We start from the raw sequence: 12,861 nt of genomic DNA, 5'->3' as shown, positions 1-12,861 counted from the left end.
TCAAAATGAAGAAATCCAAAGACAGGTCACCGAGCTACTCGACAAAGGTCACATTCGGCCCAGTCGGATCTCCTGTATTACTTGTGGAAAAAAAGAACAAGTCTATGCGCCTCTGCATCGACTACCGAGCCCTCAACAAGCTCACTATCAAAAACAAGTATCCATTGCCTCGCATTGATGACCTTCTCGATCAACTTCTACATGCAACACACTTCTCCAAGATTTATCTTCGTTCAGGTTATCATCAAATTCGTATACGAGAAGGCGATGAGTACAAGACAGCTTTTCGAACAAAGTATGGACACTATGAATGTTTGGTCATGCCTTTTGGGTTAAACAATGCCCCGGCCACATTCATGACATTAATGAACGACATCTTCAGGCCTTTCCTCGATAAGTTCGTCATCGTTTACCTCGATGACATCCTTGTTTTCAGCAGATCCCTACATGAGCACAAACAACATCTTCACCAAGTTTTTGAAGTTCTCCGCGCAAATTCCCTCTACATCAACATTGAGAAGAGTGAGTTCTTTAAGACCCAACTTGAATATTTGGGACATGTTATTTCAGCTCAAGGTATCTCTGTGGACCCCAAGAAGGTCGAGGTAATCCGAAACTGGCCTACTCCTAAGAATGTTCATGATGTCCGCTCTTTTCTCGGATTGGCAAACTTCTACCATACAAAGGTATATCAGTTTTCCAAAATCGCAGCTCCTATGTCCGAATTATTGAAAAGCACAGCAATTTTTCAATGGCTTCCCGAAATCGAGTATAGTTTCCAACAACTTAAGCAAGCACTCACTACCACACCAGTTATGGCTATTGCTGACCCAAATCTTTCATTTGAGGTCATGACCGACGCTTCCGACATCGCTACAGGAGCAGTCTTGATGCAAGAAGGCAGAGTTATTGCTTTTGACAGCCATAAACATTCTGATATCCAAACCCGATATCCAGTCTATGATAAGGAGTTTCTTGTTGTTGTCCATGCTTATCGCTTTTGGAAACATTATCTCATGGGTGCCGACTCTGTGGTCAAAACAGACCACCACTCTCTCAAGTATATTTTTACTCAGCCAGTCATGAACGCTCGACAAGCACGCTGGGTTGAGTTTTTGGCCAACTTTCACATGACCATTGAGTACATACCAGGACTACGCAATGTAGTTGCAGATGCTCTCAGCAGGTTACCTCTAGCATTAGCCATGGTAATCTCTACATTATCTGTGGATGTTCCGAATTCATTCAAAGGAAAGTATTTCAATGATAAAGACTTCGGCACCGCAGCACAGGTTCTTTCAAAAGATCAACCTTCGACTTCCGAACAAAAGATTTTCTCATCCTATTCTTATACGAACGACCTTCTGTATTATCAAGATCGCGTCTGTGTACCACATGACAAGGCTGTTCGACGTCTTTTGTTAAAAGAGAATCATGTAGTTCCTTATGCTGCCCATCCAGGCATCAATAAGACTTATCGGTTACTCAGTGCAACATACTACTGGCCTCAGATGAAAAGAGATGTCATCAATATGGTTACATCTTGTCTATCATGTCAACAAATGAAAGCAAGTCGACGACTTCCAACAGGACTTCTTCAGCCTCTTCCAGTTCCAACTGAAAGGTGGGAAAGTATTTCCATGGATTTCATTACAACACTACCACGATCCTCCAGAGGTAACACTCAGATTATGGTAATTGTTGATCGCTTGTCCAAAATGGCACACTTTGTTGCTTGCAAAAGCAGTGCACAGGCCCCGAACATAGCCAAACTCTTTATACAACACATCTTCCGACACCATGGATTACCCAAGAATATCATATCCGACAGAGATCCTAAGTTTACCAGTCACTTCTGGATTTCACTGTTCGAATCTTTGGGTACTACTCTACTGTTCAGTTCAGCCTATTACCCAGAATCAGATGGACAGACTGAAAGAGTCAACCAAGTTCTGGAAGAAATGCTTCGACATTATGTTCAGTCACGCCTCGCAGCCTGGGAAGAGTATCTACCACTCCTTGAGTTTGCTTATAATAACTCTTTCCATAGTGCCATCAGCATGACTCCGTTCCAAGCAGCTTATGGACACACTCCGATTGTACCAACAAATTTTGTACTTCAACATCGAGTGGCCCTAGCTGACCAACTGGTTCAAGAAATGCAAGACATTCTACTGCAAGTCAGGGATCATATGCGAAAAGCGCAAGAGCGGTATCAACGGTTTGCCAACAAACATAGACGTCACCTGGAATTTAACACTGGTGACATGGTGCTATTATTTGTAGCCCCACATCGCTATAAGACGGTTAAGTCTGTGTTTCCTAAGTTGCGACCCAGATACTATGGACCTTTCCGGATCGTCAAGAAAAATTCACCTTTAAGTTATAAATTGGAATTACCACCATCATGGGGTAAAATCCATCCAACATTTCATATTTCTTGGCTAAAGACGTACATTCCAGGCAATGAAGCAGTTCCTCCTGCAGGTGATTATGTCCCAGAAATCGAAGACGATTATGTTCTCCTTATTCCTGAGCGTATTCTGGACCATCGACAGCGAGAGACTCGACATCGACTTATCACGGAATTCCTTGTTCTTTGGCGAGATCTGGACGACTCCGACGCTACTTGGCAGTCTGATGAAGACTTACAGCAGTACCCTGATCTGTTACAGCAGTATTTTCAGCATCTACCATGATATTTTCTACATCGGTTCATTATCTCTACCAGGGTCTTCTTTTGAGTGGGAGGGGATGTCACGATCTGTGACGTATTCCTTTCTCTTTCTAGACTTATGGATGGTTTAATGAATGGACACTTGTGGAAGGGTATGACCTTTCGACGGGACACTTGCCCTTTCGACGGGACACTTCCTAATGAGGCACAACCCTTCACAAGAGGCATTCTAATGAAGAGACATTCCTATTGTAATGTACCCTCTCATCAAGGGTCACACCCTTCACAAGGGGTACACACCTCTTCATGCACATACCCTTTGGAGTACACACCTTTTCATGTGTGACTCTTGACGACGACAACGCATAATCTAAAAACTTTGTGCTATTTTTTGTATTCTACTCCTAACAAGAATTTTGAACATAAAAAAATAAATGCCTATTCTTTAACTCAATTCGAATTGCGACTTCATTCCTATTGACTATTCTATTTAACATGTAGATTTGCAAATTTGTTGCTCTGTCTTTCAACCAATATGGAACGATAGCCTAAATCAATAGTGTCTTGAAACAAATCTAATAAACACACCTGAAGATTACGCATAAGAGCAAGACATTCATACCTTTATAAACTTAGCAGCTTCAGGTCCATTTTGCAAGTCGAAACTACAACATGCATACAAATAGAAAGTTTTAAAAACTTGAAATTAAACCAAGCAAAAACTGAAATTCTCATTTTAACATTACTTTGACAATACAGGTTCTAGCAAGCACGCAAAGGCAAGGGTGATCCTATGGAAGGCCTAAGGACAGTGTGGATGCATGTGTATGCCTTGCCAATGGGAATTCTAGTGGTGCACTTGGATTAGATGCCTTGAAGACAAGTAGAGGATTTGCAGAGAGGAACGGTGCAGGGTTGAACCCCTGTTGTAAATCAAAAGAATTAAATAAATACCGTAAGGGGTGCCAAGGCATTTGGGGCCAGTGGGTGCACTGTGTACTATTTTCATTGAGCAGGGGCATTCTAGCCTCACCTTTGTTGTTGTTGAAGTTTGTTTATAAGTGTTGTTGTTGTAGAAGCCAGCAAGACTGCTGCAGCCTTTACCTATTCCCGATCGACCTTGGCAGAGCATTGCTATGGATTTTATCTTTGATCTTCCTTGTACACCCTCGGGACATGATGGGATATGGACCATTATTTGCAAATTCAGCAAGCAGGCCCCCTTTATTCCCATAAGGAAGAAAATTACAACAGACCAGATGGCGAGACTTTTTATGTCTCATGTGTTTAAACATCACGGGATGCCTCAATCAATTGTCAATGATAGAGACCCGGGGATGACAAGTTTTTTCTAGAGAGGCATCTTTGAGAATATGGGTACCACGGCGAATTTCTCATCCTCTTTTCATCCTGAATCTGATGGGCAGCCCAAAGAAGCCAACTCCACTGCCCTTGATCTTCTCAAGAGTTATGTTTCAGATGAGCAATCAAAATGGGAGCAATTTTTGCCACTTGTTGAGTTCGCTTACAACAACACTGGACACTCATCCACAGGGAAAGCCCCCTTTGAAATTGTGGCAGGAGAACAAAAGGTACCTCCCATTTTGCATACAAAAGAGAAGATTTTTGAAGCGGACAGATTTGTGGAAAGTTTGGATGTTGCTTACTAGAAGGTCAAAACAGCCCTTCAGAAAAGCCAGGAGAAGCACAAACGGGCAGCAGCAGATAAGCATCGCCGAGAGTTACTCTTGAAAGAGGGCAATCGGGTGCTGCTGCGTTTTCAAAAAGCACGACTCAGGAAGATGAAAGGCAAGAGCAAGGAGCTTACCTGCTGAAGCTACCTGCCACTTGCACCATACACAATGCCTTTCATGTGAGTTTATTGAAGCCTTTCCAGGGTGATGTGCCTGCTGAACCTGCTTCATGAGGATCAGCCCGAGGTGAGGTTGAAGAGTTGGATGAAATCTTGGTTCCGGAATAGATTTTGGCACATATGGAAAGAAAAGTGAAGTTCAGGAATTATCATGCACTGAGTGGATGGAGAAGGGTGACCTGGCAGAGTCACCTCAGATTTTGCAGCTCTACCTGGACGCATTTCAGCTTGCACCCACTGCGGTACGGGATCCTACAGGTTCAGCAGAACAGAGATCTGGAGCACTGCCTAGTGCTTGAGAGGAGGGGTAGCACCTCCCATTCCTTGATTCAGACTGCTCATATATCTGGAGATCGCTTGGTAGCACCGATTGTCTCACCCAAGATATTGCTTGCTGACAATATTTCTGCCGTGAGGTCTCCATGATAGGTATTCATGACACTCGACACAGAGGATGCATTGATGTATGGATGGACTCTCGAGCTCTCCTGGCCCATATTATCATTGCCAGTTGTATCTTACAGATGATGTATATTCTGGTATGGGCTATTTCTGCCTATTTACTTTACTTTCACTCTAATTTTTCAGCAGCAACCTGGGTAGTTTGCTGTTTTAAGAGAATGGTATGTCACGGGGATGTGGAAAGTGATGTAAAGTATCTTTTTAACTCAACCCAAGCCTAACCTAGGGTTAACCATGGTTAAGTGTAGTATTGGTTTGGCCGCTAGGGAAGTGCACGCTTCCTAGAAGTTCCTAGGGACAAAGTCTAGGTGCACCACTAGGTCCTAAGGGGCAAGGCAAAGGCTTTAAAGAGGGGTCTAAAGGTTGGGCCCAAGTACAACCAACGTTGTCCTTGGTATGGGAGTTAGGAGGGACAAATGGCAAGGAGGAGGTGTGCATGTGTATGCATGCCCTTCCCCCACCTTCCATCTCTCTCCCCTCGCTCTCCCATAGGTTCTGAACGTCTAGAAGAAGATCCCTGTGTAGTTTTCATTGCATTTTGCTGCTCCTGCTATTGTTGTGCTGCTGCTCTGACTGCTCTACTCCCTTTGGCAGGTTTCTCGAGGCAACTTTGCTACAGGCACGCATCCAGAGAGGCTGTACGGGAGCTGGCACAGATCCTGAGGCAGGAAGGCGGGCATTTGCTATAGTCCGTATGGCCATACGGACTATACAGAACATGGTGCAGCCCTCTCGAGAAGATGTACGAACTGTGGGCGCACGGAGATCGAGGCATCAGATCCCAAGGTCAAGGCTTTGGGGCAGATATGGTTACCTGTTGACCTCTACAACTCTTTCTTGCATTCTCTCCACTCTCTTCCTTCATTTCTCTCCTCTCCCGATAATTGGAAGCCTCCTGCAACCTACGGGGAGCCTGGACAGAGGATAGGCGCGAGGAAGGAGCTCGCCCCTCTGCCACAGACAGCGGAAGTTCATTCCAAGTTCTGTTCTTCCTTGTTCTTTCTTGCTTTGCAGCTTTTTGCAGTGCATGTGTGTTGTTTGCAATCCTTTCACGACTCCTACAAGTTCCAGCAAGCACCCAGAGGCAAGAGTGTTCCTATGTTAGGCCTAACGACCGTGTGGATGCATGTGACTGCCTTGAGGCTGCCTTGAGCTCAGCTTGCCAGTGGTTTGGATGCCTGAATGCCTCTCAGCTGGGTCAAATCAGAAGTGGATGCCTGAGTATGCCTTGCCAGTGGGAATTCTAGTGGTGCACTTGGATTAGATGCCTTCAAGACAAGTAGAGGATTTGCAGAGAGGAACAGTGCAAGGTTGAACCCCTGTTGTAAAGCATTTCCATTCAAAAGCTTTAAATAAATACCATAAGGGGCGCCAAGCACCCACTGTGTACTATTTTCATTGAGCAGGGGCATTCTAGCCTCACCTTTGTTGTTGTTGAAGTTTGTTTCTAAGTTGTGTTGAGTGGTTGAGTGACTGAAGCTTGCATTGTGGTTGAGTGACTGAAGCTTGCATTGTGGCCATTTATGAAGTTTATGACTGAGTAGAAGAAGATCAGTGCCCCTTTTGTTTATTGAAGGCCAGTTACACTGCTCCTGTAAGAACTGCTTCAGTGTGTGTAGAACTGCCCCCACAATGGGGCCATTCATATGGCTGTTTACCCACAAAAATGGCCAACTGGCCGATTTGTGAATTTCCACAGACCAGCCAAGCTTTACTAACAAACTGGCCGACCAATCTGTCAGGCAACCAGTTTGCATCAGCCAACTGCTTGTGGGGCCTATGTAAGGCTTAAGCAGCCCGTAGCAGCCAATGTTGGCTGCACCCTTGCACCATTCCTTGCTGCTGTACAAGCCGCCAGTTCCAGGCTATTGTACTCTCTCTCTCTCTCTCTCTCTCTCTCTCTCTCTCTCTTTGCTCCAGCCCTCTGTGGCTTGTATGAGGGTTTCCCTTTGGTGTATTCCGCAATTTGTCCCATAGGCCCACGAGGCCTCCCACGGACGTCTCTCTCTCTCTCTCTCTCTCTCTCTCTCTCTCTCTCTCTCTAGCGAGCCTTTTCTTGCTGGTACTACTACACACTATTGCAGATGTTGTGCCCGGGTTTGCACTGGGTTTGTTGTTGCTTCAAGAAGCTCAAATGAAGGATGACAGGAGGGATGAGGACGGCGACTAGAAGGCTCTCGTAGGGAAGAGCAATGGTGGCAACTGGGAGCCACAGAACAAGAAGGATGCCAAGGGTGATGACGTGGACACTCCCGACAGAGAGAACAAGAAGAAGAGGAAGAATCAAAGAATTGCTTCTATTGTGATATGCTTGGACAATTTGCTAAGGATTGCAGGAGGAAGAGGGCGGACCAAGCAAAGAGGGAGGACCAGCCCGAGCCCGCATCAGCCAAGGTGGTAAGAGAAGAGCTGTTCTTAGTGATGACACCATGTCTCACTGAGACAGAGTTTGTAAACTGAGTGACTGGTACATGAGAGACATTGAGGAGTAAAGCATAGAGCTTGACTTTGTGGTGGAAGGAGGAAGGTGCTGCTCGGCCATGAGATCTGAGGACCAGCCAAGTATCATTGGCAAAGATGAAGTGGCTTACTTAGAGATGGAGCTTGAAGTCACGAAGGGGAGAATATGCACACACTTACACAATCGGCTGGAATGAAGACTGTATTTCTGGGAGGTACCTGGCTTGTCCAATGGCAATGTTGGAATAGGTTGGTCACCTCCCCATTTGTAAGCCCCCAAATGAGGAGAGCATGGGGGGGTGAACCATAGGATGACTTGGCTGCTACATGCAGAGGACCTTGGCTGCTACATGCACAGGGCCTTGACTGCCATGTGGGTAGCATGTTCACAACAAAGAAAATAAGAATGGGGCTGCCACATGGGCAGCACATAGACTGCCATGTTGGCAGCAGGACCAGAGAACTACTGTTGACAGCCACCATGGAGGACAGCAACAGTATGGAAGTGCCACATAGCTGCCTGCAGATGGGGAGGGCAGATCTGCGCAGGGAATCTAGCAAAGAAAAGGGTAATGACAGCAGCGATGATGTCAGTGATTGTATGGGTGCCTGCATCAGCATGTATGGAATTGTTTGCAGCAGGTTCGTGGGCTGGAAGGGGCCTGACAGGAGGCAGAACAGAGGCAGCAAGAGATGCGCCTGTTTTGGAGAGGTTTTGGGGGCAGAAGGACCTGCAACAGGTCAGGTTTTAGGGCAGGCCTGCTTGGGCCAGTACCAGCTTGCCATGTGGCCAGGCAGGGCCTGCATCCCTCTACATATGTGCCCCACCCTTGGTCGGCCCAATTGCCCGTACCAGGTTGGCATAAATGGGGGGCTCCCAGCCCCTAAAGGGGCCTTTGGGCTCATTTCACGTCCACCAGAGCACCACTTTAGCCAGCAGACCAGCACCTTTGGGCTTACATCCAGAGGAGAAAGGAGGGCTGGAGAGTTGCAGACAGAGCTAGGAAGGGGGCTGCTCACCTAAGCTGATATCGAGGGCAGTGAAGTACGTGGGGATCACGGCACAAAGACTAAGTCTACAGAAGCTCTGCAAGGAGCACACGGGATCAAGGATCTAGGGGTGCGAAGGTGATAGTAGTACAAGTTGTGGTGAGGTCAGAGGACCACGGTTTGGTGGGACTTGGAGCCTCTCTTTTGTATTGTGTCCATTTGAGGATGGAAATTTATCTTTTGTTGGTGCTATACATCTCTCTTGGATCACAGTCTATTTATTGGCTTGCGCGCGTGCGCACACACACACACATGGTTGTGAGGTACAGATAAGTACAGAAGTTTTGGATTTTCCCTATTTAACACTTCCATGTGTAATTCCTGGGATGCTCTATCAGTCTTCCGCTGTGGGATACCCTTTGTATAGGTTCACTTTTAGGTGGCAAGCATCACCAGACTGAAAATCTATTGTGTTTTTCTGGAGATTTTAGTAGATTGCTTTGGGAACAATAATTGTACACATGCTGTGCGTTCAATGGAGAGTGGAGCGTGAAACCATCCCTTTAGACAGAAGGGGGTCTCTCATTGTGTAGGTTTTTGACGCCTACTGCAAGATTGTACTTGAGATTAGCGATAGAGACTTTGACGAATTCGAGTTGCGGATCGATGGAGGTGATCAAGAGGCTTATCGAGATAGGTCCGATTGCATGATGCTAGATGGTCCACACGATGATCTTGTCAAAGTCTTTATGGTAAAGATGAAAGATCTGGAGATGAGCGGGTGATAGATTCACTCTAGAGTTGACTGGAGGTCTGGAGGGATTCCGATCTGTGTGGGCCAGCCACTAGGATCTCACTGTGCAGGGAATCATGAACTAGGATGCGGATGGCACCAATGGGATGTCGGGTTGAAACATACCCAGGATCTTTGATAGTGTTGTTGGTGCCTCGTTTTGCTGAAGAGATCGGAGTGTTCGTGACTCGGGCCAGAAAATCTACCATTGTTCCAGATTGGACCTGGTTGTTCGAGCACGATGTGGGGAAGTTCCTAGGGAAACTAGAGGTTTGGGATTGAGGACCAGAGAAAGACATCCTCAACATGTTCTTGAGAGCTTGTGCAAAGGAGCTGATGACAATATGCCATTGAGAGGAGATGCTGGAGAAATAGCCCATGTGTGAGCTTCCAAATGAGGAGAGCTCAGGGGTAGACACCTTATCATGTATGAGAGTAGATGAACTTGTAGGGGGATGGGCTGAGGCCTCGATGTGGGCGTCACTTAGACAGTAGACCAAGATCTTGTTTAGGGTTTAATTAGGGCAGCCCAAAGGGCCACCAAAGACTGCCTTCATGGGCTGGAAAGAGCCCAGCCATGAGCCCAAGTGGAACGCCTCCTCGTTTGTTTTCCAGCAGTGAGAGTCGTCACCAACCCTCTGAAGCTCCTCGAAAGCTTACTGACTAGGAGTATGGCTAATCACTTACTATCCACTTGTGACCCACTCTGAGTTTAGCTTTGAGAATTTGCACCGTCGTGGTCTGACTTTCTTTCATCTATATGTAGGTTGAACGATTGGTTCTAAAGCATGATAATCCTCCTTGCGGGGTAGACATCCTGCAGGGTCCTCCATGCCTCATGCAGTATGTCCGCCAACATGATGTGAGGTATCACCAAATCTGCACTCGTCCCAATGAGCAACTTCATCTCTTAAGGTCCACTCTTTCACTGTGTCTATCTTCCCTGAGGCGTCCAGCACATCACCAGGTTTTCCACTCGAAGCTTGCGCCACCTCGCAAATCTCTCTCGCTACCATATGGCTCCGAAGCTTCACTTGGCAAATACGATAGTTGCTTTCATCCAGCTTGCTTGACTCTCTGACGTTCGGAATGAGTGCGCGGATCGGTGTAGACGACCACAAAGTCTGCTGGCCTAGACCTGCACTACTTGCAAGTCACACAAGCACTTCTGAATGTGAGAGTTCCTTCCTCCTTGGCAAGGAGTCCACCCTTCAGTTTGGAGAAGGTTCCCGGTAATTCAAACTCCTGCATTTGGTGTCATGAGCAGGGCTATCCCTGCATGATAACCTTTGGCTCTGATACCATGTTTAAAAACATAAAGGTAGATTGCTTGCTTGGGGCCAACACTACTCTGCAATGGAAGATGAACCCCAAGATCACAAAACACTTAATGCAGAGCACAACTCACTCTTGTGATTATAAAGAGAACACTTTAGATATGGAAATAATACACACAAATATTCAGCCAAACAAAATCTCATAGATAAGAGTAATGTCCAAGTACAAAATATAGCCAGAAACTGTGACAACACCTTCAGCAAACATGTGCTGAGGTAAACCACCAAGAACAGGCTCTATTTGCTGATCCTTCTGCCATATACCCCTACATCATCAAGGCATGTCCCTACTCGACTTCAGTGACTGCTCTAGGTTGAGCACTCCTGCAAAATTCTGCTCCTGAGTTCACTGCTGATAGAGCTTCCTCCTGTGCTCCCTCTTATGGTCTCCTACAATCTGCAGGTATGCACCTAAATGTGCTATGGACTGCTCGGACTCTGCTCCTACACAAACTGCTTCAGTATATGTAGAACTGCCCCCACAATGGGGCCATTTGTAGTGCTGTTTGCCCCCCAGAATTGGCCGACCGGTCAGTATGTGAATGCCCACAGACCAGCCAACCTTTATTGATAGACTGGGCGACGTGCCCATCAGGCAACCAGTCAGCACCTGCAGACGACTTGTGGGGCCTAAATAAGCAGCCCCTAGCAGACAATTTGGCTGCTTCTGGTGATGCACCTGTTTCCCCTTGCACCATTCCCTGCTGCTGTACAGGCGGTCGTACTGCGCTATATTGTTAGAAATGTCACTGCCCCACCTGTGAGCCCCCGATTTGAGGGGACGGGGGGGCAGGAGACTGTAGGGGATGCGGGGCTGAGAGCACCTTGCTGTAAGAGGGCAGCACCCTGCGTGGAACACTGCGCCAGCATCATGGGCCCATGCGGGGGCATCTACAGCACATGAGCAGCAGCCAGCAGCAGCCCAAAAGGCCCTGCATATGGGGCCTTATATAGGCAAAAGGCTGGTCCAGAAAACCGACCAAAAGGCAGCCATCTTGGCCCTTCTGGGGTCGGTTTCTGCACACTGGAACTGTCACAAGGACATGAAAAGTGATGTAAAGTATCTTTATAACTCAACGTATGCTTAACCCGAGGTTAACCATGGTTAAGTGTTGTAATGGTTTGGCCGTCAGGGACTGGCTAGAGGAAGTGCACACTTCCTAGAAGCTAGGGGCAAAGTCTAGGTGCACCACTAGGTCCTAGGGGCAAGGCAAAGGCTTTAAAAGAGGGGTCTAAAAGTTAAGCCCAAGGGCAACCAACGTTGTCCTTGGTATGGGGGTTAGGACTTTTAATGAATTGTCCTTGGTATGGGGGTTAGGACTTTAATGAAGGGGCAAATGGCAAGGAGGCGGCACCATTTGTCATGCATGTGTATGCATGCCCTTCCCCCACCTTCCATCTCTCTCTCCTCACTCTCACTGAGGTGCTGGACGTTTTCAGTTGTTCTTGTGTAATTTTTGAGCTGTTTGAGCTGTTCCAAGCATGTTTTCAGCCGTTTTAAGCCTGTTTTGGTTGTTCCAAGTCTAGTACTACGAAGTGCCAAAAGTCATTTTTCAACTTTCTGAAAAATTTCGTACGGACTATACGGACATTCATACGGCTGTACGAAATCCGTTCGGACGTGTACAGCTGCCTCCAACAAGTGCCCGGGGTTGTCTATTGTTGTGCTGGACCTTTCTGCACGTGTTTCTGGCTGCATGGTGGCTTCTGCAGCTGTTCTAGACCAGTGCAGGCTGTAGGAGGAACTTTCCCTGCTGCTTCTGGCATGTCCTCTTAGGAGGACTCGGGCACAGATCCCGAGGCAGTCATTTCAAGGCAGACCTGTGGACCATCTTTCCTCTACAGCTCTTTCTTGTTCACCCTCCGCTCTCTACCTTCATTTCTCTCTTCTCCTGATTGTTGGAAGACACCTACACCCTGCGGGCAGCCTGGACAGAGGATAGGTGCAAGGAAGGAGCTCGCCCCTCTGCCACAAACAGCGGGAGTTGGTTCCAGGTTCTGTTTTTCCTTGTTCTTTCTTGCTTTGCAGCTTTTTGCAGTGCATGCGTGTTGTTTGTAGTCCTTTCACGACTCCTACAAGTTCTAGCAAGCACGCAGAGGCAAGGGTGATCCTGTGGAAGGCCTAAGGACAGTGTGGATGCATGTGATAGCCTTGAGGCTGCCTTGAGCTCGGTTTGTCGGAGGTATGGATGCATGAGTATGCCTTGCCAGTGGGAATTCTAGTGGTGCACTTGGATTAGATGCCTTGAAGACAAGTAGAGGATTTGCA

General features: G+C 47.0%; 1 protein-coding gene across 1 annotated transcript in view; it reads right to left on the bottom strand.

The window, feature by feature from the left end:
* Nucleotides 1–12,861, bottom strand: part of LOC147893406 (uncharacterized) — a 157,449-nt gene that overhangs the window by 124,453 nt on the left and 20,135 nt on the right. Inside the window, exon 6 of the mRNA XM_087386610.1 lies at nt 3,300–3,342. Coding sequence (XP_087242736.1) covers nt 3,300–3,342 — 43 coding nt within the window. The remainder of the gene's footprint in view (nt 1–3,299; nt 3,343–12,861) is intronic.

Source organism: Dipteris shenzhenensis, chromosome 15, assembly GCF_047967505.1.
Source record: "Dipteris shenzhenensis isolate YYH24624 ecotype China chromosome 15, Dip_SZ_1.0, whole genome shotgun sequence".
NCBI lineage: Eukaryota > Viridiplantae > Streptophyta > Polypodiopsida > Gleicheniales > Dipteridaceae > Dipteris > Dipteris shenzhenensis.
This window is presented reverse-complemented; position numbering and strand designations above follow the sequence as displayed.